Source organism: Chanodichthys erythropterus, chromosome 13 (genome assembly GCF_024489055.1).
Source record: "Chanodichthys erythropterus isolate Z2021 chromosome 13, ASM2448905v1, whole genome shotgun sequence".
NCBI lineage: Eukaryota > Metazoa > Chordata > Actinopteri > Cypriniformes > Xenocyprididae > Chanodichthys > Chanodichthys erythropterus.
Genome location: NC_090233.1, coordinates 31,525,857 through 31,550,755, shown reverse-complemented (window position 1 = coordinate 31,550,755; position 24,899 = coordinate 31,525,857). Strand labels below are relative to the sequence as shown.

General features: G+C 38.1%; 1 protein-coding gene across 2 annotated transcripts in view; it reads left to right on the top strand.

Moving 5' to 3' along the window:
* The window catches only part of nsmfb (NMDA receptor synaptonuclear signaling and neuronal migration factor b), a 28,829-nt gene extending 5,160 nt beyond the window's left edge, over nucleotides 1-23,669 (top strand). The window contains exons 2-15 of one of the 2 annotated variants that reach the window (XM_067407222.1): nucleotides 2,912-2,973; nucleotides 3,251-3,934; nucleotides 4,028-4,100; nucleotides 7,365-7,433; nucleotides 12,364-12,416; nucleotides 12,875-12,964; nucleotides 14,181-14,308; nucleotides 14,466-14,549; nucleotides 14,826-14,859; nucleotides 15,032-15,102; nucleotides 15,221-15,300; nucleotides 17,452-17,554; nucleotides 21,738-21,813; nucleotides 22,391-23,669. In XM_067407222.1, the coding sequence (XP_067263323.1) occupies nucleotides 2,912-2,973; nucleotides 3,251-3,934; nucleotides 4,028-4,100; nucleotides 7,365-7,433; nucleotides 12,364-12,416; nucleotides 12,875-12,964; nucleotides 14,181-14,308; nucleotides 14,466-14,549; nucleotides 14,826-14,859; nucleotides 15,032-15,102; nucleotides 15,221-15,300; nucleotides 17,452-17,554; nucleotides 21,738-21,813; nucleotides 22,391-22,488 (1,705 nt within the window). In that variant the 3' untranslated portion in view covers nucleotides 22,489-23,669. The remainder of the gene's footprint in view (nucleotides 1-2,911; nucleotides 2,974-3,250; nucleotides 3,935-4,027; nucleotides 4,101-7,364; nucleotides 7,434-12,363; nucleotides 12,417-12,874; nucleotides 12,965-14,180; nucleotides 14,309-14,465; nucleotides 14,550-14,825; nucleotides 14,860-15,031; nucleotides 15,103-15,220; nucleotides 15,301-17,451; nucleotides 17,555-21,737; nucleotides 21,814-22,390) is intronic. The other variant, XM_067407223.1, reaches the window with a different exon arrangement.
* The last annotated feature ends 1,230 nt before the right edge of the window (nucleotides 23,670-24,899 follow it).

The window sequence follows — 24,899 nt, the reverse complement described above, 5'->3', positions numbered from 1 at the left end:
TGAATGTGTTATTTTAAGACCACCATAGAGTACATTTCAAGTTAACCATGTCAGTACAATCATAACACAAACGCTGTGGGTTTCGATGAGTCGGCATAGGTCCGGTGCTCTCTTTTAGTTCTAGTCCACCCTTGCCCTCTAATGTTTTTTGATTGGCCCATCACACTTTAAAACACTTAGCTTGTACCTACTCCAGGCACTGCGGAGTGAGACAGTGAGAAGAATGATGAGAAAGGGATTGGACGATTGCACTCTGCACCACTCTACCCATCTGTTAGAAGAGTTTGTTAAGTGAGGAGAGAGAGAGAGAGATGCACATGCTGGCTAGTATTTAATTATTCAAAGTGTCGTTGCAGAAAAGCATGGCTACTCCAACAACAGAGCCATCACATTTCCCAGCATCCCTAGAGAGGTGCCGAGACTGCACAATTTGCCCATACCATGCTGATTATGGGTTTGTGTGCTTGTGGAGGTGCTTATCAGTTCACAGTTCAGTGTGCATTTGTGTAGCATGCACGTTTCTCAAAGTGTAGGGATGGAGGTGGGCTTCAAAGAGTCTATTTATGAATGTTAGAATCGATCTACATATTTAGTAAGCTTGTGCAAGAGAAACATTTGTGTGGGAACTAGTCATTATTAGTTCAGCACTTAGAACTTAATTAAAAACAATATAAGTAAAACAGGTTGGGTGCTGTTTTTTATTTGTACATGCTAGTTGGTGTACTCTCCCAGCATATGCGAGTGATTAGGTTGCATTAATAGTGTTCTCGCTGAGCCACACAGGAGGGGAATACTGTCTAAATCTTTCCCATGCTTAAGAGGCGGAGTGATTCATTTGATAATGGATTCTGGCAGCTCTTCGAATGCATTAATGATTTGTATAAATCATCTATGCTGATTGTAAGGGCCATCAGGAGTTCAAATGCATTTTTTTTTTCTTTCTTTTTTTTAAATGGACTTCAGCATTGTGGAAGCCATTTTCAGCACCATATCCATACACACACACAATGAAAACATTGCATAAAGGTCATCCTGCAGGTTAAATAAGAGGAAGGTATGGCAATGTCTTTTATTGCTAAGAACACATGCCATGGTTCAACTCATACAGCTGTTTCCCTTTTCCTTCTTTATAACAAGCTCATCCTGACCAGAGGTCGTGTTAACCAAATATTTTCTGTTATTGACTGATTTTTTTCTGAAGGCCTTCCATTGTTTTGACAGATTACACTGAGAGAGATCTATTCTATTGTAACCGTAATTCCCACCCTTGTTGAGTTAGCGCGAGTTAGCTTAGTTCAGCCTCCAGAACAAAATTAAAACTGCCAAGAGAAGTCATCTGTCTGAGGCAAAGAGGCAAAATCTAATGACAATTGCCTCTGCATCAGTCTCCCTTGATTAGTTTGATGGCGAGCATCCAGCTTAAGTCGATGCGGACCTGGAAAGATGATTTGAGTTCAGGCAAATACATAGTGTTGATTGAGTTTAGTTCACTTCATTTTTTACTTTTTGTTCATATTATAATTGGAATTGTATTTTGTAATATTGTGGTGTTCATATTTTCCTGTTCAGGCACAAAGGTTGTGTTTTAGTGGCCTCCGGTGTCACTGCAGGGGGCAAAAATCAAACATTCATCTGCTTTGTGTGGTGTTAAACATACATGATGCACAGTCTGTTTTCTTTTTCTTTTTTCTTAAAAAAATGCATAATATAGCCTATATGCTTAGCCTGTAAGTTCAAGATTAAAAATGGAAATGTGAATCAAAACAAGAGCTATTAAAAGTCTTTTCAGTAAAGTATGAAAATTACAATGACTGGTAATAATAGATTATGACAGAATTTTTACGACCCTCTCCATCAAAGTGACAGACAATGAGAAAATCTAACGCAACTTATGCTTTCTGACTTCTGAGCTATTTGCTCCCTCCCTTCATATACAGCAAGTCATATTAGGGGCCATGTTCTTGTGAGTGGCCTTATACTGGAAGCTGTATGCATCTAGATTTCAGTCACTGCTTTACACCTCATTGCCCAGAGAAGCTATGGGATGTGGAGTTTTTCAGCATTTTTCTGAAAGCATCTGCAGGTGTGGTGGCCTAGTTTAAATTGGCAGCATATCTTATGACATTATCTGCTAATTTTTTTCCATTTTCACTCGTGAGATTTTTTGGATGCAGGAAATATACTGAGTTAGGCCTGTAGTCTTATGCTTTGCGTTGAATTTGTATTGAGTTTGCACAGAACTGAATTTGTAAAAGAGGCTGCACATCTCATACAGTGATATGGTCAGAGGCGAATTATAAAGCAGACATTATATTTAAATGGGAAGCCATTAATCACTCAAGCACATTAGTGGCCAAAAGGAGAATCTAAAATTGCTTGATAAAGTTAGTAGTCTGTAAATGTCTCTGTGTAATGCTATAGAACATGCCCATGGAAATGGATATGAAATATGGATGCTGTTTTTAATGAAAAACGATCTGCTTGTTAAGTCATGAAGTATCGAATACTGTTTCCGGGTCCAAACTTATCCATTTCAAGTGAAAATACTGTCTCAACAGGCATTTATGAGCACTGTTCATTCACATTCTCTGGGCTCACATGTCCCAGACACTAGTATTTTAACATTCTGAAACTATGAATCTCTGGCTAACTGAGATTTTGGTATGGAAATAAAGGTTAGGATCATGTTTTTTTGGTAGTACTGCAGCACACCGTTACTGTATATTAGCTCCATTTTTGTTTGATTTTGGGATCTGAATTTGGACCCGAAAACAGTGACACTTGACATTAGATTTAACAACCGGATTATGAATAACTGCCGAGACCTGAAAGCAACAGTATGCGAAAGTACGTCAAGACTGAGAGTTTTATCTCCATGCTTTGATTTGGTCTTCTGTTTGTCTCTCTGCAGAGCAGCTCGAGCATTTGGAGAGTATCTTTCTCACACACACCCTGAGAACCGCAACGGAGCAGGTTAGGTTCATTCCACCTCATGCCCTATTTTCATTTGTCCTCACATCTTTTGTCCCCTCCTATTCACCTCTTTCACAGTTTGTGAAGTACTTGAGTGTATTAATACTTGCATTAGGCAAGGCATCATCCTTTCGGTTTAACATTAATTCCACCTCTGATCACTCACCCTGTCATCTTTCAATTGATCATTACAGAAGAGCTTTATTGGCACCTGTTGCTTTGCCAAGACAAGATGAAAAATCTCTGTTTTTCTTAGTTTCTTTGTCTTTCACTCCAGATCATTTGCTGTCTGACACCTTCATTGGTCAAGACACAGACTCCCCTGACATCAGACGACTGAACAACAATAACAGCCTCCAGCCATATTCCCAACACACTCTCATAGTCAAGCCCAGTCAAGAAGAGGTTCAGCCGGGCTTCCAGTCTGCACCCCTTCATACCAGTTCCAAGCGTCGTCTCTCCGTAGAACGCAGCCTTTCTTCTGAGGACCAGCAGCATCAAAAGCGTGTGGAGAGCTCTTTGAAGCCAGCACGTGTGTACACCATTACCAGGGAGCGAGATATGCTCGGGGGTCAGGGAAGCGAGGAGAGCCTGGAGCTAGAAGTGCTGAAGAGGACCACAGACCCGCCTAAAACCAATGCTCCCTCCAATTTACATGGCAGCCATCATCGAGGAAGCCACCATCGTGGAAACAACGGCCCCACCCACCAGCATCACTATGGCCATGCACCTCTGACCCAACCTTTGCAGAGCTCAGGGAGTGCCCATAACATCCGGGACTGGGGGTCGAGAAGGAGCAGGTCTAGAGAGGACTGCACGCCGGATTGTGTTGCCTGTATTCGGCCACACTGCCAGAGCCAGCGCTCTCTGGACCTTGAGACATCACCTCACAGTGGTGGCAAACAGCACAAGAAGCTGGAGAGAATGTACAGTGAGGACCGTGTGTCCACTGAAGATCGAGGTAAGAAGATCACGATCACTGAGTAACTGTTTATTGGTTTATTGACTTTGAGATTTACACAATACCTGCTGCCTTTGCTCTTTTTGCTTGCAGAGGATCACACGAACAGTTGGTTCCCTAAAGAGAACATGTTCAGCTTTCAGACTGCGACCACCACCATGCAAGCGTGAGTATACATGGAATTTATTTCATTTCATCAAACCTCTCCCTTCATCCTTTGGCTTCCTCTGGAGTAGGGTTGGTCTCTGAAGCAGACAAGTACTGTAATTTAAGCTATCCTTACTCATGCATGAGGGAGGACAGGAGGTCTCTTTCTCCTTCCCTTCCTTTTTTGTTCTTTTTTTTCTTTCTCTTTTTCTTTCCCTTACTCTTTACCTTTTTCCGATTCTTTCCATTCCTGTTTTCTTTGCTCTCTTCCTGTTTCTATTCCTTTTTCATCCCCTTCTTCTTTTACATTCTCTGTCTCTTTATCCTTCTTTTTTCATTTTAGTTTCCTTTCTACTGTACTTTCTCTTTACCTTATTAATTCTCTTACTGATCAAGTTCCTTTTATTCTTTTCCCTTTTTCTTTCACTTTCACTGTCTCTTCCTTTTGTTTCTGCCTCTTTCTTTTCATCTTTCATTTTTCTTTCCATTTGTTTCCTCTTTTCTTTGCATTCTTTGTTCTCTTCCTTTTTCTTCTTTTTTCTTTCCCTTCCTGTTTCCCAACCTCTTACACGTTCTCTCTTCTTTTTTCATTCTCTTCCTCTGTCCATTTTTTTCTGTTCTTTCCATTCCTGTTTCCCCTCTCCTTTCTCTTTGCCTTTTTTATACTCTTCCTTTTCCTTTTCCTCTTCCTCCTTCTCTTTATCTTTCGTTTATTCTTCAACTTTTCAGTAGAGTGAATTCAGGCTTCATTATTCTCTGTGCACAGACGCCTTCGCTCAACATGACTGCTTAATTATCACCTGTCGGGCAGAAGTCTTAATCACAGAGCCCACTGGCTGAGCCCCCCCACTGGGGTACAGTCCACCTCCCTCCAGCCGACATGCATGTTGTCTCCCCCTCAACCTTACTATGCCCTCCCACCTCATCATGCCATCCTCCACTCTAATCCCACTTCCTGTCTAAGAATACTTAGCTCTTTGCAACTACTTAATTCATGTTCTCTTCTGACTTATTCATTCCCTCCTTTTGCTGGTTTCTAATTGACACTTTCACTTTAGAACCTTTTCAGTTTGTGTGAAATGTCAGTGTTTTTTCCCCCTGTCCTTTGTGGTTGGCTGTAGATGTGTCATTTAGTAATTGACTGTAATAGGTAGTGGTAAAGCACTTGGTGATTCTTTCATAAGACCTGACCCAGAGTTTATATTTGAAAGACACATCTATCATCCTGTGTACCTTACCTCTTTACTTTTCATGTGTTATCTTGTGATGGTTAAAGCACCATTCTCTCTTCTTTTTATCTTTTTTTATGCATCTTTCCTTGGCTCTAAAGAATATCGTGAGTATTCCTTTCTCATTAGCCCTTTGTTTAAAAAAGTCAACAATCCACTCCATCCCCACCCTCTGCTCCTCTGTGCTGCTGCCTCTTCTGTCCTGTGTTAACTTTCACTCCACCAGCATTGGACAGAGTGTTTGAAGTTATTGAGAAACTCTGTCTCACACAGCATACATACTGCTCTTGATATACCAATACCAATAGTGAGTCATCCAGGTCGGTATCACTTATCACATTTCAGCTGCTGTGTAAGAGAAAGACTTTGTTTGTTGTACTACTATGGTGACCTGACCTTTGACCTTTTTAACCACTTTTTTGCTCAGGTTTTAACTACAAATTGGGTACTGAAGCTTTGTTCCAAAACCTAGTCAAGGTACTTCCTTGAAAATAAATTTCAGCACAGCGCTACAACTATCATAAAGAAATTCCCCTTCACAATAGATAATGCTGTAGAATTAACTCTATTAGAGAGCAACATATGGCAATTTATCTGTTCAATAAAATACCTTACTCACCTATTGAGTAATAAAACACCATCTCCACATCACTTTTACCATATTTTCAAATCCCTCAGTTCTCGCCAATTTCCGAAAAGCCAAGTCAATGTTGATTCTTGTTTTATTACGAGCTCTGTCATGTTCTCTTTTTGCCAGCAGACTCTCTTCTGTTTGGCAATTTTCAAAATGGGGGATTCTGCAAAGGTTGAAGATTTAGTGTGCTTTGTCTATCTTTCTAACTTGTTGTGACAGCTAACCTATGCCACTTCCACACCTTACCCACGTCAAAGTAGGTGGAGCAACTTTTCTCTATTTATGGTTATGAGAATACACGCACGGGCGAGTGACAAATGTACGTAATTTACAGCGAAAACCATCCGGCTAGATCTAAAGTATAACACCTAACACCTATAATAGGCTTACCATAGTGAATAAAAAAAAGTAAGACAAAAAAATGTTATGGAAAAAGGATTGACTCATTTAAATTGTTGATTTTGAACAAAAAAAAAAGTTACATAGTGTACTGTCTAATACTGTAATATTTAAAAACACTTAGAACATACAAATAAAATACAATTTCAATTAATCAATACTTTTTGATATTAAATTAAATATATTTATAATCAAAATTTCTATCATCTCCATCTACAATACTGCCTTAAATTGTATCACAATGTACCTACCTTTAGGAAGAGCTTTAGGGAGCCTGCCTATGTTGTCTTAAAATAAGACCTAGATTGACAGTTGACTAGATTTTGGAACAAAGCTTGCATTTTGACTATAATGTGTGGTATATTTTAGCAATTTTGTCAATTTTTAGCAGTTTTGGTGGACTGTCCCTGTTAGGAGCAATATGGTGATTGCTGCCATCACTGTTGAATATTACACACAAAATATATAAATATAGCCTGAGTATACCCCAGAAAAGTCACTCATTTCAAGATTTGTACGCAGTGTTCCAAGACCGTCGCCAATCTGTCAAGACTCTGAAGGATTTCAGGATGCAGTCACATGGACACATCCACATGCAATTAAATGCACACACACACTGTCAGAAAGTAGCTTCTGGGCTGCCATTAACCTCATCTGCTGAAGACAGGAGTTTGATTTAACATAAACTGTCAATGATGATGGCTATATCTTCTGTCACCCTGTCAAAAACAATAGAAGCATGCTAGATATGATAACCACTCCCACAAAGATGTTAGAGTTTTCTGTGAATATATCCTCTGTGCTGGTTGGTGACTGAGTGTCTGTTACACTTGACTTTGCTGTGGTTGTAGTGTTTAGTTTGTGTACGTGCGTGAAGTCGTGTCCCGTTGACTTGTGGGTGGTGATCAGCACCTGTTGTGGTTTGAACCTTCCTGTGGCCACTCTAGACTTTTCCCTTTGCACTGATTCCTGTACACACACCTACATCCACAACCTATAACAATGTGACCGGTCCCAGCAGGGCGTTCCGTGGAATTGCAGAGAGAAAGAGGAGGAAAAGAGAGCAAGAGGCCACCGCACTGATGGAGAGGTACTGTTTACAGCCCCTAATGTCCTGTGTCACAGCCCTTCCCAAAACACACACACACGTAGAGTGAGACAGTGGAGAGATGGTGTTTTGCGTTGTTCTGTGTTACTTTAGTTTTATGGTTTGTGGATCGCATCAGATCTTTAAAGTCCACACTCCAATCCTGCACACTACACATTAAGAACTGTTTCCTTCATGGAACACTTCCCTGTGGAGTTGTGATGCTAGACTTATCAAGCAGCAAGCCAGCAGCAGTTTATTGATTCTAAACCCAGGAATTGCTGCAGAAGCCTGTTTCCATGTTAGAGTAAAAATAAAACCAGTTATTGTGAGAATGTTTAAAACCATCTAACAAACCTTTATGGATTTTTTACATTTTCATTAGGACATTTTTTTATGTTTATTATGCCATCTGATGGTCCACACAATATAAGTGATTTCAGGTTTACTGCCCTTGAATGAAAGCAAAACCTGACACACACACAAAGCACCCAAGTGTTTGTTTGTGTGCCTGTCTATGTTTGGCTGCTTGGATCAATAGGTCAATCAAATAACTGAAGGTGCTGTACTTGGAGCATGTTAATCGATACAGCTGACAACTGAACACTTTCTGAGTTTCACTTATCAATCTAGTGTCACGTAGCACACTAATGCCATGTGCACCATGAATAACTCAACAGCAAATCTCATTCCACCTGGACAAATTGGCTTATATATAAACACTTGTTCACCAATAAAACCTTATTGGCCTGCTGGCAGATCATCAAAAAGAGTCTTCCAGCATGATGCAGAATTGCAAGAGAGAACTAATGTGCAGTGCACTGAAGCTAACTTGAAAGGCAGATTCTTCCCAGAAAAGGTATAACAGAGATCAGCTCCTCGTTTATTCTACAGAACAACAACAAAAAAGAGCAGTCTGAATGTAGCTTTTAGTGTTCTCCAGAGATCCCATGACGCTGCTCAACAACATTACTGTAGATGCCTGTCCCTGTCCTCTGACTGTGGGAGGGTTGCAGATAATTGGTTGCATCCATTAGGATTACAAAACAACTGCACATGAAAGGTTTAGTTCACTCAAAAATGAATTTTCTGCCATCATTTACTCACTTTTATGTCTTTCAAAACCCTTATGAGTGTCATTCTTCTGTCAAACACAAAATAAACAGTTTTATAATAATAATAACTTGGTCCTTTGTTTGCATGCAATCACAATAAATGGTGACAAAATCAATTCATGCATTCATGTCCATATGATTTGTGTGCTGTATTGCAAGTATTACTAATACAATGGCTTTGTGTGATGAACAGACAAAACATTTGTTAACAACTAATATTATTACTCTTCAGTGTAACTGAATAACTGTGTCAGTGAGTTGACCTCACGCTTGAATTGGACCAGTTCAATTAGTGAACACATGGTTTTTGAACTGCATCTGCCAATTCAGTTTAACTATTTATTCACATCAAAGATAGGTAGGGCGTGCCTTTTTATCATTTTGTAGCTTGACTGCCCCCAGTCCTAATTTTTTAAGTAAGTGGCCAATACGTTTTTCAAAAGCACTTTCTACTGTATGTTCCATGGAAGAGATAAAGTCATATGGTTTTGGAACAAAATGAGGGTGAGTAAATAATGACAGAATTTTCATTTTTGAGTGAGCTATCCCTTGAAGCTTATAGTGTTTTTAATTGTGCAGAGTTTCTTTATCTGATATCTTCTGGCACAGTAAACTTGGCTGTGTTTTTTAATAAATGTGTGATGTTATATTCTTTGCATAAAAAGCAGTGGATATATATGAGGATCAACATGTCACACTCGGGCGATCTGGCTGATCTTTCTATTTTCAGCAGGCTCACAAATGAGGATTAAGATCATTAATGTGTCTAATTAAAATGGTCTGCTGAAAAGACATAGTTCTCTTGATATGCGCTTCTATTTTTAAAACTTGATGAAGATCTGCGCTCTTTCCTTGTCAGCCGGCACATTGACTTTGACAGCAGTTTAGAAGGTTGTCAGCAAGACGGACATAAGGAGAAAAGCAGTTCTGACAACTATACAGATGCATTGTCACCGTGCTCTTTGTAGCCATCTCAAATATAACAGTGATATTAAAAAAAGCCCTCTTCTCTTTTGTAAAATGTTCACGTTGGTGGATTTGATTAGAGGCTCGTAGAGGCACAGTTACATGTTGTAAAAAAAGTCCTCTGCTATGCATCACTGTACTGCAGGAATATTAGTTTTCCCGCAGTATATTTTACTGGTTTAGGCCGCAGTGCTTTTTTGTAATATTGTGGTGTTGTGCAAGTGCATCATGCCTGCTGAAACAAAATGCTTACTGTAAGATAAGAACTGCACGTTATGTGTGGGAATTATGAAATCGTGGCCATCAGTTTTTATCCTGTTTTTTGTACAAGCCAAATTGCCTCATAATTTCATCCCTGGCCCAGCTCTCCTGTATTTTAAAGGCTCCACATTGAATGTGTGAACTGCTCTATTATTTGTTGGCAAATGAGGAAAGACCACCTACCTCTCCACAGCACACTCTACAATACTACACTACGGTGTAACCATGGTGACATGATGCATGGAGAACAAGTGTAGAGTGCTAACGAGAGGAGGGAGGCTGTCGGTTGAAGGAGTGGGTCAACTGAACTTGCTTTCTTTCTCTGTTAAGGCTGTTTGTGCTAGTCAGTTTTCTGTGAGCAATTTTATGGTATTTCTGGTTTGAAAGTAATGAGAACATGACGCACAATGAAAAAAATCTTTTTTCTGCACTTTCTATGAAGTTATTTATATTTTTAGCAAGGTTTACTGCGCTAACACCTACCCACAGATGAATTTACGGGGTTAGTTGACCCAAAGATGAAATTTCAGTCATTAAATAGGCTACTGACTCTCATGTCCTTCCAAACCTGTAAAGCCTTCGTTCATCTTCGGAACACAAAGATATTTTTTATGAAATCCGACAACCTTTCTGGGCCTTGAAAATTGCAGTGACATTGCTGCCTATGTGTGGCTCAGATACCTCTCAGATTTCATAAAAAATATCTTATTTGTGTTCCAAAAATGAAAGGTCTCATGGGTTTGAAATGACATGAGGGTGTACTTGTTGACAGAAATTTCATTTTTGGGTGAAGTAACCCTTTAAGGTTGCGTCCGAAATCACGTACAGTACAGTAGGTACTACATTTGGTTTGAAACTTACTTTGTGACTTTTAAAAAGTATGTTCTATATAGTATGAATGTGTGTAGTATGAATGAAATTCAGGCATACTGCATCCACCATGTTGTCACTGTCATGTGATCTACTCCGTCAGTAGCGTTGCTTCACTGCCATTAACAAATCCTTTACTGTGGCGTCATGGGATAGTAAAATGTTCATGGAATGCGCACTTCAGAATCACGCCAAAAGTAGTACATCATCCAGGTGCTTTTTACCTACATTTTTATGAATACTATGAATTTGGACATACTACTCGGCTCACATACTTTTTCGCCTACTATATAGGAAGTAGGCATATTCAGAATGTTTGATAAGTCATTTATGTTTCAAGGGCCAATAAAGTGTTTATACTAACATCTTTTTGCATGGATGTAACATCACACAAAATCAAATGTGTTTGGTTACCAGTGTTGTTGTAGAAATACCTTGTAGGTAATCTCACAAAATGGCAGCCTCCATGAGGCACCCACCGGTCTTATGTAGAATAAAACAGCTTTTTCTTGGCCAGTGATTTTACTAAAGTAATTTCTCCTGATTAATTTTCTGTTTATTTTCATAATCGTAAACCTATTCAAAAGAACAATTTATTTAAACACTTTAGTGGAAAAAAATGCTCAAAGCACGTTTAAGTTTGAACATTTTAGTTTTTTATTGTTCATTTAAAGTTGATATGAAACTGAAGTTGTGATTTTCCCTATTGTGACGTATATCTGAGTGAAGCACTTCTCGATTGAGAAAAGATGTTGGACAGTACTTGATTTCATTCATGGAGAATTGATTGGTTCATTGGATTGGTTTGCTAATTATTCTGATCTCATGTGAGTGACAGTTTGATGAAAGGAAGGAATTATTGTCCTGCCCTTGCGCCAGTGCACACCTCATCAGAGTCAGAGAAGAGACGTCATTGCAAGGGGGAGGGAAAGTAAAAAAATTCAATATAAAATGGACATGTTCTTCAGAGGTTTCATTTGTGCATTGTGCAAGATTTGTACATTGTGTAATTCATCACACACACACATCAGCATATGTGCATGTGTAAAAATATGCGTGCTCTCTCTTTGTGTCCTATATGGTCCTAAACGCGTTGCTCAGTAAGACTTTCTCTCCCACAAAGTGGGAGAGGTAATGTTAGTTCGGCCAACCTCGTAGACATGAACGACAGAATACTTGTTGATGGGACCTGTCATCTTATTGGTTGTTTATGTGCTTGTGTTTCTGTGTATTTGCATATTACCTTTTATTTGTTATTTTAATTAAAGAGGGCATATGACTTTAAAAAAAGATATGCATAATTCCGTAAAATATAAGAAAAATCCATTTACATTTCATTGTGACTTTAAGCTAATAGCTCAAACTGTGTGCTAAAATATCTGAAAATACAGACACACAGATAAGTAAATGTGTTTCCGAAGCCTGAAGCAGTGTCAAACTGGGACAAAATGTTTATTTTTGCCTATTTCTTGCAGAGGAACTGTGAGGACTGGATACTTGTTAGGAGTACTCTGAGCTTGTTGTATAACTTCAAACACTCATCCCTGTCCATAATCTGCCATGCTAATGCTACCATGTATAAATGGATTGTTTGAAAGTGTTTAACATTTTTCATTTTTGTCTCCTCTTCCTCCATTTCCCATTCTTCTTGTGTTCCCCCCCCACCCCATCTTATACCTCTTTCCAATCCACTGTGCTTCTGCAAATCCTTTCTATCTCAGAAACTTCCGGAAACATCTGAGGATGGTGGGCAGCAGGAGGGTGAAGGCCCAGAGTGAGTTGTTTGTAGATGTCTGTGTGTGTGTGTGTGTGTGAGTGATTGAATGAGTTTGCTAATGATGTGTTGTATGGTTGTGTGTATGTTGTCAGTACGTTTGTCTGATTTCATCTGTATATTTGTGCAATTTTTTTAATGCAAATATGTTGCTTGACAATAATTCATGGTGTGAGATGAATTATTTTCAGGGGTTACAGATGCTTCAAGCATCTGGTAAAAAGGATTAAAACTATGCTCTTGTCTGATGTTCAACTAGCAATGTGGCAATTTTCTGAATACCTCGCCTCTCTCATCAATAAACGCTACAGTATACAGAGTGAAATTGATTCTCATGTTTAGAGTTTGTCAGCCTAAAGCGGAAAAAACGTGTCACATCCCAACCTCAGACAAGAGCCCAGTGTGTGTGTGTTGAAGAGCAGAGTGTGTGATGCCTCCCTCCTCCGCTTCGTTATTAGCATTTGCTGATCGCAAAGCGAAGAGTTTCAGCCGCTCCTGGAGTGACCCCACACCCGTCAAGCCTGACTCTCTCCATGACTCCAGAGACAGTGAGTCCACACACACACACACAAAGCCATTTGGTCTATTTTTCTGATTTCAATACATGTACATGATTGGTCACCCACACAAAACATTTATATACGAATCTTAGGATGCCTGTCAAGATCATGTCCCAGTCTTATTTAAACATATATTTACTTTTTTACAGTTTTTCCTGTTTGAGATTTTTGTCAGTCTTTGCCAGTTGTAGTGAATAGGAGTTGGACTGACTTGCCTTAAAAGGAAATTTGATTAAAGGAAGTACAGCAGCTTCTATCATGATTGTATTTTTAAATACACTAACGTTCAAAAGTTTGGGGTCGGTAAAGATGCTCACCAATACAATTCTACATTTATTTAATCAAAAATACAGTAAAAACAGTAATATTGCTTGTTGTAAAATTATCTTTTAAAATAACTGTTTTCTATTTGAATACATTTTAAAATGTAATTTATTCCTGTGATGGCAAAGATGAATTTTCAGCATCATTACTCCAGTCTTCAGTGTCACAGGATCCTTCAGAAATCATTTTAATATGCTGATTTGAAACAATTCTTATTATCATCAATGTTGAAAACAGTTGTGCTGCTTAATGTTTCTTTGATGAATAGAAAGTTCAAAAGAACAGCATTTATATAAAATAGAAATCTTTCTAAATATCAATTTAATGAATCCTTGCTGAATAAAAGATTTTTTTTTTTTCAAAAATCGTACTAACCCCAAACTTTTGTATCGTATTTTATTTATTACTTTTACAGCAATGACGATTAGAATGTTTTTTTTTTTGTATTATGAGAATGTAATTTGGAGTAGCAGCATTTAATGTCTTAAATTTAATTAAAAAAATAATAATAATAAAATAAAAATCTTAAATATGAAATGGACATGTTCTTCACAGGCTTCATTTGTGCATTGTGCAGGATTCGTACATCATCCTATTCGTCACACACATACACACATCAGCATGTGTGCGTGTGTAAAAAGTCTGTTTACCACAGATGTACTCTGCTGTCTATATGTGTGCTTTTTCTTTGTGTCCTATATGGAACTAAACGCGTTGCTCTGTAAGACTTTCTCCTCACAAACAAGCGGGAAAGGTCACATTAGAGTGGCCAGCCTCATAGACATGAACGACAGAATGCTTGTCGATGGGACCTGTCATCTCATTGGTCATTTATGTGTTGGTGTTGTGTTTGTGTATTTGCATATTACCTTTTCCCCAGGTGGAGACCTCCAGGCGTCGTCTGGCAATGTGGATGAAGAAGACTGTGATGATGTTGACTGGGAGGAAGAGAGAGAGTCTGAAAGAGCAGCCTGCGAGGGCGATGACTTCATCCCACCCAAAATCATGGTACATGCATTTTTCAGTCACCGACATCCATTATGACACGAGCCAACTGCCTTCTTATGAACTCATCATCAGATCCTCATTAAACGTAGCACAGCTTTTTGATCATCGATGGGCTCATTAATATGCGTGTGTTTTATTCATCCATGTTTTTGAACAGCTAATTTCATCAAAAGTACCAAAGGCTGAATACGTTCCCAACATCATCCGCCGGGACGACCCCTCCATAATCCCTATTCTCTATGTGAGTATAGTTTAATGACACAGTCATACACAGGATCAAAGAGAATCAAAGTTTTGATTATAAGTATAAAGCCCCTTGTGTTAAGCACCACTAATGATGTCTGCCAGACAGCTCTCGCGTGCAAGGTTTAGTAGTGCAAATCATCAATGTTCGAGATTGCCGATCACTGCTTTGTAATGCCAAGCTAGTGATTTAGCGCTTTATGTTATGCTTAAATTATGTTCAAATAAAAATGAGTTATGAGTTGTTCATGCTTGCCTTGTACTCTGCCCGCAGGATCATGAACATGCCACCTTTGATGACATACTAGGTACGTGTTAATTGGCCAAACGTTTTTGTTTTTTTGGCGTATGCCTGATGTTTACTCCTGCTGTTTGTTTACTATGAAAAAGCTGGGCTCTAATTTCATATGATTCCCTTGCTGCCTTCCTCTCCTCTCCACTTCTCTGCTATCTGTCTTCTCTCATCTCTCTCCTCTTCAGAGGAGATTGAAAAGAAACTCACCGCCTACAGAAAAGGCTGTAAAATCTGGAACATGCTCATCTTCTGTCAGGTTTGAAAAAATATGTGTGTGATTATTTGCATATCTTGCTTTTTCACAAGTGTGCATGTGGAGTATTTATGAACATGTTATTTTGCACTGCGTAATTGGCTCTCTGTATTCTCTCCAGGGAGGTCCAGGTCATCTCTACCTACTGAAAAACAAAGTGGCCACATTTGCTAAAGTAGAGAAGGAGGAAGATATGATTCAGTGAGTGTTTACATTCACAAAACATCTTTTGTCTCTTTTTGTTCTATTTGTAGTAGTGCTGCACAATTAATAAACAAACAAACAAACAAAAAAGATTACAATGGTGGTTCCCACAGTGAAATGAGGGATGCAAAAATTGACAAATTGAATCCAAAATACTGTAGGTCATTTATGTGAGTCATGTAGGTCCGATGAGCTTTTACAACCAAGCTTTTATTCAGTTTGCAGTAAATGCTTCTCCACACAAACCACACTCACTCTGTATTTCTGCCAAAATCAAAGCCCTGTGGTTAAGATATTAGGGTGAATATTATTATTATTTTAATATATTTGGTTATACTTTATTTCGATTGTCCACTTTAGACACTCTACTGACTATAAGTAACTTTACAACTACATATCAACTAACTCTCATTACAGTATTAGTAGACTGTAGTAGACTGTTAGGTTAGGGTTCAGTTATTCTCAGCCTGAGGCATGACGCCCACCGACTATTGGCTGAACATCGGATGCATATGGCACACTTAAAGGGATAGTTCACCCAAAAATGAAAATTATCCCATGATTTACTCACCCTCAAGCCATCCTAGGTGTATATGACTATCTTCTTTCAGATGAACACAATCAGAGATATATTTAAAAATATCCTTAGTCCAAGGTTTATAATGGTTGTGAATGGGGAGCACGTTTTGAAGTCAAAAATAATGCATCCATCCATAAAAAAAAGTAATCCATACGACTCCAGTGGGTTAAATAAAGGCCTTCTGAAGTGAAGCGATGTATTTTTGTAAGAAACATATTTAAAACTTTATAAATTCAAATAACTAGCTTCCGGCAGACGACCATACGCAGAATGCGCAAGTTGACTTGCACCAAATGAGTTATACTCTGATGTGATGTATGATGCAGGATGTAAGAGTATTGTAAGCTTAGACACCACTCGTGGTTCACACAAATAGGGCTGTGAAACAAATTTTAGCTCCTTTTCTCTTATGTCAAAATCCTCCAAAATTTCTCTTTAAAAATGATCATTTTAGACTTATAATCCATCACCAGTGATTTGTTTTGCTCTATCCTCTGCGCCTCCACGTTCGTCATTACGTTTTGCGTCAGGTCAAAGGATACTCTTCCGCCTCAAATCGACTTGCGCATTCTGCGCACGGTTGTCCGCTGGAAGCTAGTTATTTAAATTTATAGTTTTAAATATGGATATTTTTCATTGCTTCACTTCAGAAGGCCTTTATTAACCCACTGGAGTTGTATGGATTACTTTTTTTATGGATGGGTGCATTATTTTTGACTTCAAACCATGACATGTTCAACATGACGCGGAACAAAACAAACTGCGATTGGTTGCGTTACATGTCAGTCAAACGTCCTCTTGGACAGTCCTCGGCCAATGAAAGCTGCAATAGAGTCCAGACCTTCTGCCGTCAGTCTGAAGGTCTGGCTACGCGACACTAGGGTTCAGGTTAGTAGAATAATTTGCCATGTACTTGCAAAAGTTACTTATAGTCAGTCGGATGTCTGCTGGGGGACTATCAAAATAATGTTAGCAGATATTAAGCAGACCGACTATTTTAGTTAGTAGAATGGACCATCGAAATAAAGTGTAATAAAATAAAATAAATAAAATGAAAACAAAAATTAGGACATGCCCAGGGGAGTCACATCTTTGTCACCTTTTTTCACCCTTGATGAGTTTGCATCCTTGTTAATTAAATGTGAAAAATTGCCTTTTGGTCCACTCCTGTTGCGTCCTAAATTTTCTATTTACAGTGTGCAACAAAACTAGAATGTTTTCATTATAATCAACAGTGCATAAGATGGTGTAAATACAGGATTAATTGTTCAGTGTAGACAGATTGATTGAATATAATGGTCAGTGACTGTCAGTGAGCCTGCGCAAATAGTTGCTTGAAGCTATGTAAACGTGCAGTGACAGCTTCACTGATTATTATCAGAATGTTCTCGTATTATCACGTTGTGCACTGTATATAATTAATTACAAATTTCAATGATTCATGCTCTTTATTTAATTCAGATCATAGCTCAGTTGATTTTGTATGTATAGCTTATTTGAAATGAATAATCAGCTGTTAAGAACTGTGTAGCCCTAAGTTTGTAATCATTCTGTGCTTTTGTGTGCAGGTTCTGGAAGAGACTTGGCAGATTCATGAGTTTATTAAATCCTGAGCCCAACCTCATCCACATTATGGGCTGTTATGTGCTCGGCAATGCTAATGGAGAAAAGGTAGATAATATCTACTCACCTCCCTGTGTGTTTTAACCACTGTTTCATGCCATAGGATTTTTGTCATAAAGACAAGACAGGAAATTATCAGTGAGAGATGAGGGGGATAAGATGAATATTCAGTGTACCCTTTAGACATACCCTTTATATTCATACTCATTTATGGGTTTTAGCACACTTGCAGAGTTGACACTACTGTACAGCTTCATGTACTTTCATGCTGTGGCAGGTGTGTGCATGAGAAATAGAGGAAGACAGGTGGGAGTGTGTTCAGGGTGAGGCAGGGATATGATGGCAGGAGATGAGGGTGCCAGATTGACAAGTAACTGCTCTGTGACTGACAGATAGACAGTCTGTCACCCCTCCGCCCTCGCACTTCTCTGCCTCGTATACTCTCACACACTCCAACATGCACACACACGCAGTCTCTCAGTGGCACATACTGACAGTTGCCTCTGGCCACCACAGCTCTGGACATGCATTCAGTTGTGCCAAGCTGGATATGGGCTTAAAATGATACACGCTTTCAGAAAAGTACTGCGTGTCTGTGCATGTTGGAGTGTTTACCATAGTATCAGATGGTACTGAATGATTACCATGGCATTTACGTCATACTTCAAGGTTCTTCAAAAGGTTTCATCATGCTAAAGGTCCAAAATACAAACAAACCTGATCCAAGATTCCTCCATAAATCATTTGAGATCAGATTAAAATCAAAAAAAAATTTTTTTTTTGGAAATATGTTGAAGTCAGATCAGATTTTGGTCTCACTTTATATTAAGTGGCCTTAACTACTATGTACTTGCATCAAAAAAAAAAAAAAAAAAAAATACAATGCACTTATTGGGTTCATATGGAATTGCAAAACACTTTTGCTGCTATTGAGGTGGGATACGGGTAAGGTTAGGGAAAGCTTTGGTGGTATGGGTAGGTTTAAGGGTTGGTGTATAGTGTAAGGGATGAGTCAACAGGGTAATTATAAATGCAATTACAGAAATTAATTACAGATGTAATTACATGCAGGTGTTTTTAAAATATAAGTACAATGTATGTACACAATAAGTGCATTGTATCAAATGATTAATTTAAATGTAAGTACATTAGTGGGACCCAGATTTTAAGTTATTTTCATAATTCAAGATGCTGCATAAAGTGAGATCATAAATCACAGGCATGTTAACAAATGTGTCTGAATGCATGTGTTTTGAAAGGGGAATGAGTACATATGCATATTTATAAGTGTAAATAGTCTCTGACATGCATGTTGTCTGATACACTGATGAGTTCTGAACCATTAAGAGATGATGAGTCAAAATTTCTCATTTTTTGTCCTATTTTTCTGCATCTATATGCAAGGTATTCTCGCAAATCACACAGTTCATTTTAAGCATAGTTAGTGCTCTGCAACACCATTATGCTGAAAGTTGACAACGCCATGGTGCACCTGTATGCCAGACACTTGGTAAACAAATTTGGATGCAGTCTCCTGATTGAAGTACACACAGTCTCTGATTGAAGTGCACATAACCATGCACAAAACTAGAGTCTCACTAAAATTTCTGCCACATGAGCATTTCATCCTGTCAGTTTCTGAAGCAGGTCTACAGAGAGAAAATAACTGAAGTAAAGGGGGAAAAAAAGAAACATGTAGGCTTTTTCGCTGCATTTAGCAATTTTCCCCCATGGTCCTCTCAGCACTGCCCTGCTTCTTTTGAAGGGGAAAGAAAGAGCTTCAGTGAACTTGCTATATATAGATTCTGACCAGGTGCTGAAAGCAACCCAGCAGCTCCATGCTTTCTCCTTGTTGTTTTTAAGGGAATAGTCCCACACAAATTAAAATGCTGTCATCAGTTTCTCCCCCTCATATTTTTCCATACCAGTATGAAATTTTATTGTTGTACACATTGCTCTTTTCCATGCAATTACAATTAATAAAAAAAGACACAGAAGCACCATAAAAGTTTAGGCCATATGAGTTTGAGTCAGTGAGTGATCATTAAAGGGTTAGTTCACCCAAAAATTAAAATTCTGTCATTAATTACTCACCATCGTGTCATTCCGCTCTCATATTTTTATGTTTTTGTGCACAAAAAGTATTCTTGTCTCTTCATAAATTTAAGGTTGAACCACTGCAGTCATGTGGACTATTTTAACGATGTCTTTACTACCTTTCTGGACCTTGAAAGTGGTGGTTAAATCGCTGTCTATGGAGGAGTCAGACAGCTCTCAGATTTCATCAAAAATGTCTTAATTTGTGTTCCGAAGATTTTACGGGTGTGTTATGACATAAGGGTGAGTTATTAATTCATTTTTGGGTGACTAACCCTTTTAGTTAGAACCAGATCAGTCTGATCCATGAAAAAATCATTCAGACTGGTTTTGTGAACCCAATCAAATTAATTTAAGAGATCCTCTTCAAAAGACTGATTGTCCATCACATAACATGCACAAGGCGTATGGACTGCTTTGCTGCTTTTGTGTCACTTTTGAACTTTGGAAGCTATGTTAGTAAAAATAATGCTTTTGTGATTCACAGAAGAAAGTCATACAGGTTTGGAACAGCGTGATGATGAGAGAATTTTTGGGGGGTGAACTATGCCTTTAAACTCCTGCCTTTGTGCTTGCGTGTTGGCATCAGATAACAGTAATACACTGTCTCTGTGATTTGTTTTCTATTAGCCATGCCAAGGCAGCAGCAGCTGGCCATATGTCTTGAGTGTTCAATACCAGAAAGCTAATAAGGCTGTAACGACTGCCTGAGCGCATATATTGTTGTACTGAATAAAGGGAAGGGACTAATTTCCTCAGCATCATCATAACCATGAGCTTTGCTGTTGCTAATTTGCTGTTGCTAATTTGCTAACTGCTTATATTGCTTTTAATGATTATGAGTCATAATTTTATATGTTGATGAAAGAGAATTCTTAATGCGAGCACTTTGGTTTAGTAATGTCATAGAAATGTCCTGGCCTTCACTACAATAGAAAGAGATGGATTAGCTTAGCGTGGATTTGTGAGGCTTTCTTTGGCTTTCATGATCGATTAGAGAGGTGAAGAATAGCTCTCAGAAAAGATGGCCAGATGAGAGATTATACTAACAGCAACCAGCGAAACAGACGTCGAAGGATTGTGAGGAGAATAGCAGGAGGCAATTAATGCACTTTGACAGGCTTTGTCCTGATATGAAGGATTTTCATTGACACTACCAAACCCCCTCCAGCGGAGGTCGATCACAGCACGGCAGAACACACAGTTTAACACTCCACCAGTTGCCCTGTACAGCTGTTTATAGTTTATGATGCACACACATCACTGTATGGCTCCTATAGTTGCCGCCTGTGCAGTCGGATTATTTTTATTAAAATAAAACATTATTGTTATTGTTGTTGTTTTTATATATATATATATATATGTTAGAGCCATAACAACATTAATAATTTTGTAGTGGATTATTTGTATTTGTATCACGTGACTGTGACTAGTAATATATACGTATTACGTATGCGTAAAAAAATTTGAGGAAGAATACGGAAGGAAGGAAGGGTTGGAACTAGACAGTCTGTAACAAGACAAAGAAAAAGTAAACATTTGAAAGAAAAGTATTTGATTCACGTGTCAAATCCTTTGTGCCACACCCTAATGGAAATGGTGAAGAACAAGGCTTGGATCGCCATTACTAATATATATATATATATATATATATATATATATATATATATATATATATAATATTGTGTGTATGTATGTATATATTACATACACACAATATTTTATTAAGCCAATAATAATAATAATAATTACTATTATTATTAATTACTAATTATAATTATTATTAATTATAAAATATTGTGTGTATATAACAAGTATTCAAAAATGTACACAATTTATATAATATACTAAATTGTTAGTATATAAAAATACTTTAGTTTTGTGTATTTCTCATTTGCTTTCATTAAATTATATTTATCAAATATATTATTTATATATTATATCTGCATTATATCAACCTCCCTTTTTTCTGAGTATTGGTATCAGCATTGAACATGGAAAAGCTGTAAATATATTTGTAATATCTGTTTTTAGTCTTTATTTGGAATATTGGGAGTAATACCAATGCTCTTTTGAAAACTGTGAAAAGTGAATCAAGAAAAGTTGTGAAACCAAAAATTTCTCTCATCCTCAGCTTTTTCAAAACCTCAAGAGACTGATGAAACCTCATGCCATTGAGTTTAAGTCTCCACTGGAGCTGTCAGCTCAGGGTGAGTTTACTATACACACACAACAGAGATGACCTCTTACATATTCTGACACACATGCGTTAAACAAACTATGAAACATGCAATTGAAAAAAATAATAATAATACAGTTACAGAAATTGTACCTTTACATCGGCTATGGTGATCTGTCAAATAAACACTTGCATGGCAGATCACATACAGTATGGAGAGTCCTATGTGCCATGTGAACTCTGACCCCAACCCTCATCCATGCCACCGCTATTGATTTGACAGTAATTATTCTCCAATTAAAACCTCATTATGTTCTCCCACTGTTTCTGTCTCTTCACTGGACTCAGGAGGCCCACTTGCTCCCCTCCCTCTTCTTCTATCTCCTTTTGTCCCCTGTGGACTCTACACAGCTTGATTTGCACTGTTGAGCATAATTACCACCGTTTTTAAATAGAGAACTGTATTTAAAACACCCACAAATGCCTATAAAGGCTTCCTAATGTAGATCTATTTTACACAGAGGATGGTACAGTAGAAGTGTTGCCAGTGATTTTATGGTCTGATATTTTTAGGAGAGCTAAAAATGTTGCGCTCTCTCCACTCTCAGGTAAGGAGATGATCGAGATGTACTTCGACTTTCGCCTCTACCGCTTGTGGAAGAGCCGTCAGCACTCCAAACTTCTTGACTACGATGACCTTCTGTGACATTGCGTCATTGGTTTAAGCAGCCCAAGAGGCAGGTAGCTTACTTTAGGGCCCACAAGGCAACGTTCCCTCCTGAAAGAGAGAGCCTGGGCGGAAAAGTCCTGGGGTGAAGGAGGAAGATGATGAGGTTGAGGATGAGGATGGATGACAATGAGAAGATGTTCGAATTCTCAGCCCTCAGATGTAACAAGAGGGGAAGCAGCCATTACTGTTACTGTAGGTGCTGTGTGTTCACCCCATCCATTTGAGCTTTCAGCCTGACAGAGAAACATTCGGTAGATATCAGCAGGTCTCATCTTTTAGCCTGTGTGAGGTCTAGAAAATAATGTTCAATTTCTTTGAAAATTGAAAAAGCCGTGATAAGAAGGAAAAATAAGAACAGATTTGTTTTCTCGTATTTTTGAGTAGCTGTTCTTGTGGGGAACTAGCAGGGACAATGAAACAAGGCCATTTACTAAACAGGACTAGATGTTCTTGTTATTTATATTTACAGGTGCAGGACAAACCTTGGAACTACATAACTGTTGTATGTACATATTCACTCTAACTCTAAAATAATACTGTAATTTATAATTCAGCATAATATTGCACTGTTTTAGTTGTTAAAGTATGGTGTTTTTTGTTTAGGATTCATGAGAGGGAATATAACTCAGGTTTCATTCATTTAACTGACCTCCCTCTGTACTGTACCATGTTTAGATAGAGAGAGATAGAGAGAGAGAAGAAGAAGAAGGAAATTAAATAGAAACTTGTTTTAATTCAATAGGAAATTGTTCAGTTCAAAGGACTGAGCTACCTGAGTGGGGTTGAAATAACACTTGATATCTGTGACAGGGGCTTTGTGTGCGTTTAGATGTTTTAGATTTCTATAGATTCATTGTCTAAAAGTCCATAAAATTACGCACTGTATGTGTAACATTAAGGCATGTGTAGATAAAACTCATTATAGATCGACAGATTTTGTCTTTTAGCTTCAGTGTTTTTCAAAAATTTTCTAGCATCTTAAGAAAACATTGAATAAGATTTTAAAAATGGATTCAATTTGAATATAGACAATGTTAGACAGTGAATTTGCGCTCAAATCGTGTCATATTTGTGTATTTTTCTGTTTCTTTGTCGTAAGTGTCTGTATGTATTTGACGTGATGTCACACTCTGTTTTGTGGTGTTTTCTTTGTAGGTGAAGGATAACTGATCATTTACCATTTCTGATAAGTCAAAGTGCAATTGTATCTGCAGTATTTCTCTTTTCAATAGTAAGTGGTACTGTATGTTACCGTGATCATGTTTTGAATATCAAGATTAGCTTTTTTATAGTATACAGGATAGTACATTTTAGCCTTTAAAGTGGTTCTCTGTGGAGAAAAATGTTCTCAAATCTCTGTAGTTGGTGCGTGGGTGTGTTTTGGATGCGCCAAACAGATAAAACAGTAGATAGTTGTAATTTTCAATCATCACGAGTGGATGTTCAAGTGCAAAACAGCAGCAGCTGTTGCAATAGACAGTCCAAAGCATTTCATAGAAAGCTGCCAGAGAGAAAAAAGTGCAGTGTGGTTAGGATTACTGGTGAAATAACGTGAAGATGAGAATGCATTGCCATATTCAATGTAAGTGAACAGGAAAAATATCCCTAATATCGCTATATTTAGAGCATAAAGCCGCGGAGAGTATGTTCAGAATTACACGTATATCCATGTCTGTGTTTGAGTTTTAGTTTTAAAGATGTGGACAGGAGCAGTGAGATGTCAAGGATGCATATCTGTTTTCCTTGTATTGATCCATCACATCTCTTTTCATCTCTGACCACTCGTGCAGATGCCCCGAAAATCAAATAAAGCACAAAATCTGTGTATCCGCAGGGCCATCAGGGGAACGGAGTGTATTTGGATTAGATCAAATTATAACAGCCTGACTGCTTCTTTACTGAGGATATGTTCAGACAATTGCATGTCTTCGTATGGCTTTGGATTTTGGCTTCCCAGCTCATTTTAACTCATGTAATCCTCCCTGCTGTTTCTACCAAAGTCATTGTATGCTATAAGACTGTAAAATAGAGGGTTATGAATATGAATATGAATATGAATATATATGTCAATGATTGAGCCAATGGCACATGAACCATAAGGACCCCGCAAGAGCTCTGAGGATCATGTAGCCATTTGGATTTGCTGAAAATGGCAAGTGTATGCAATAAGTGTATGCCATATGGCCTCATGATTATATGAAAAGCAAAACTCATATGATCAGAAAGCTCATATAGTCATTAAGTCATGTAAGTTGGGATTTAGGAAATGAAAGGAGAGTTTGATTGAAGAACTCATTTTAAAACATGCATGTGTCTCATTCCTAATAAATCCATCATTGTGCATCTCTCTCCAAACTATTTTCTGTAGCAATAGACATTGTAACATG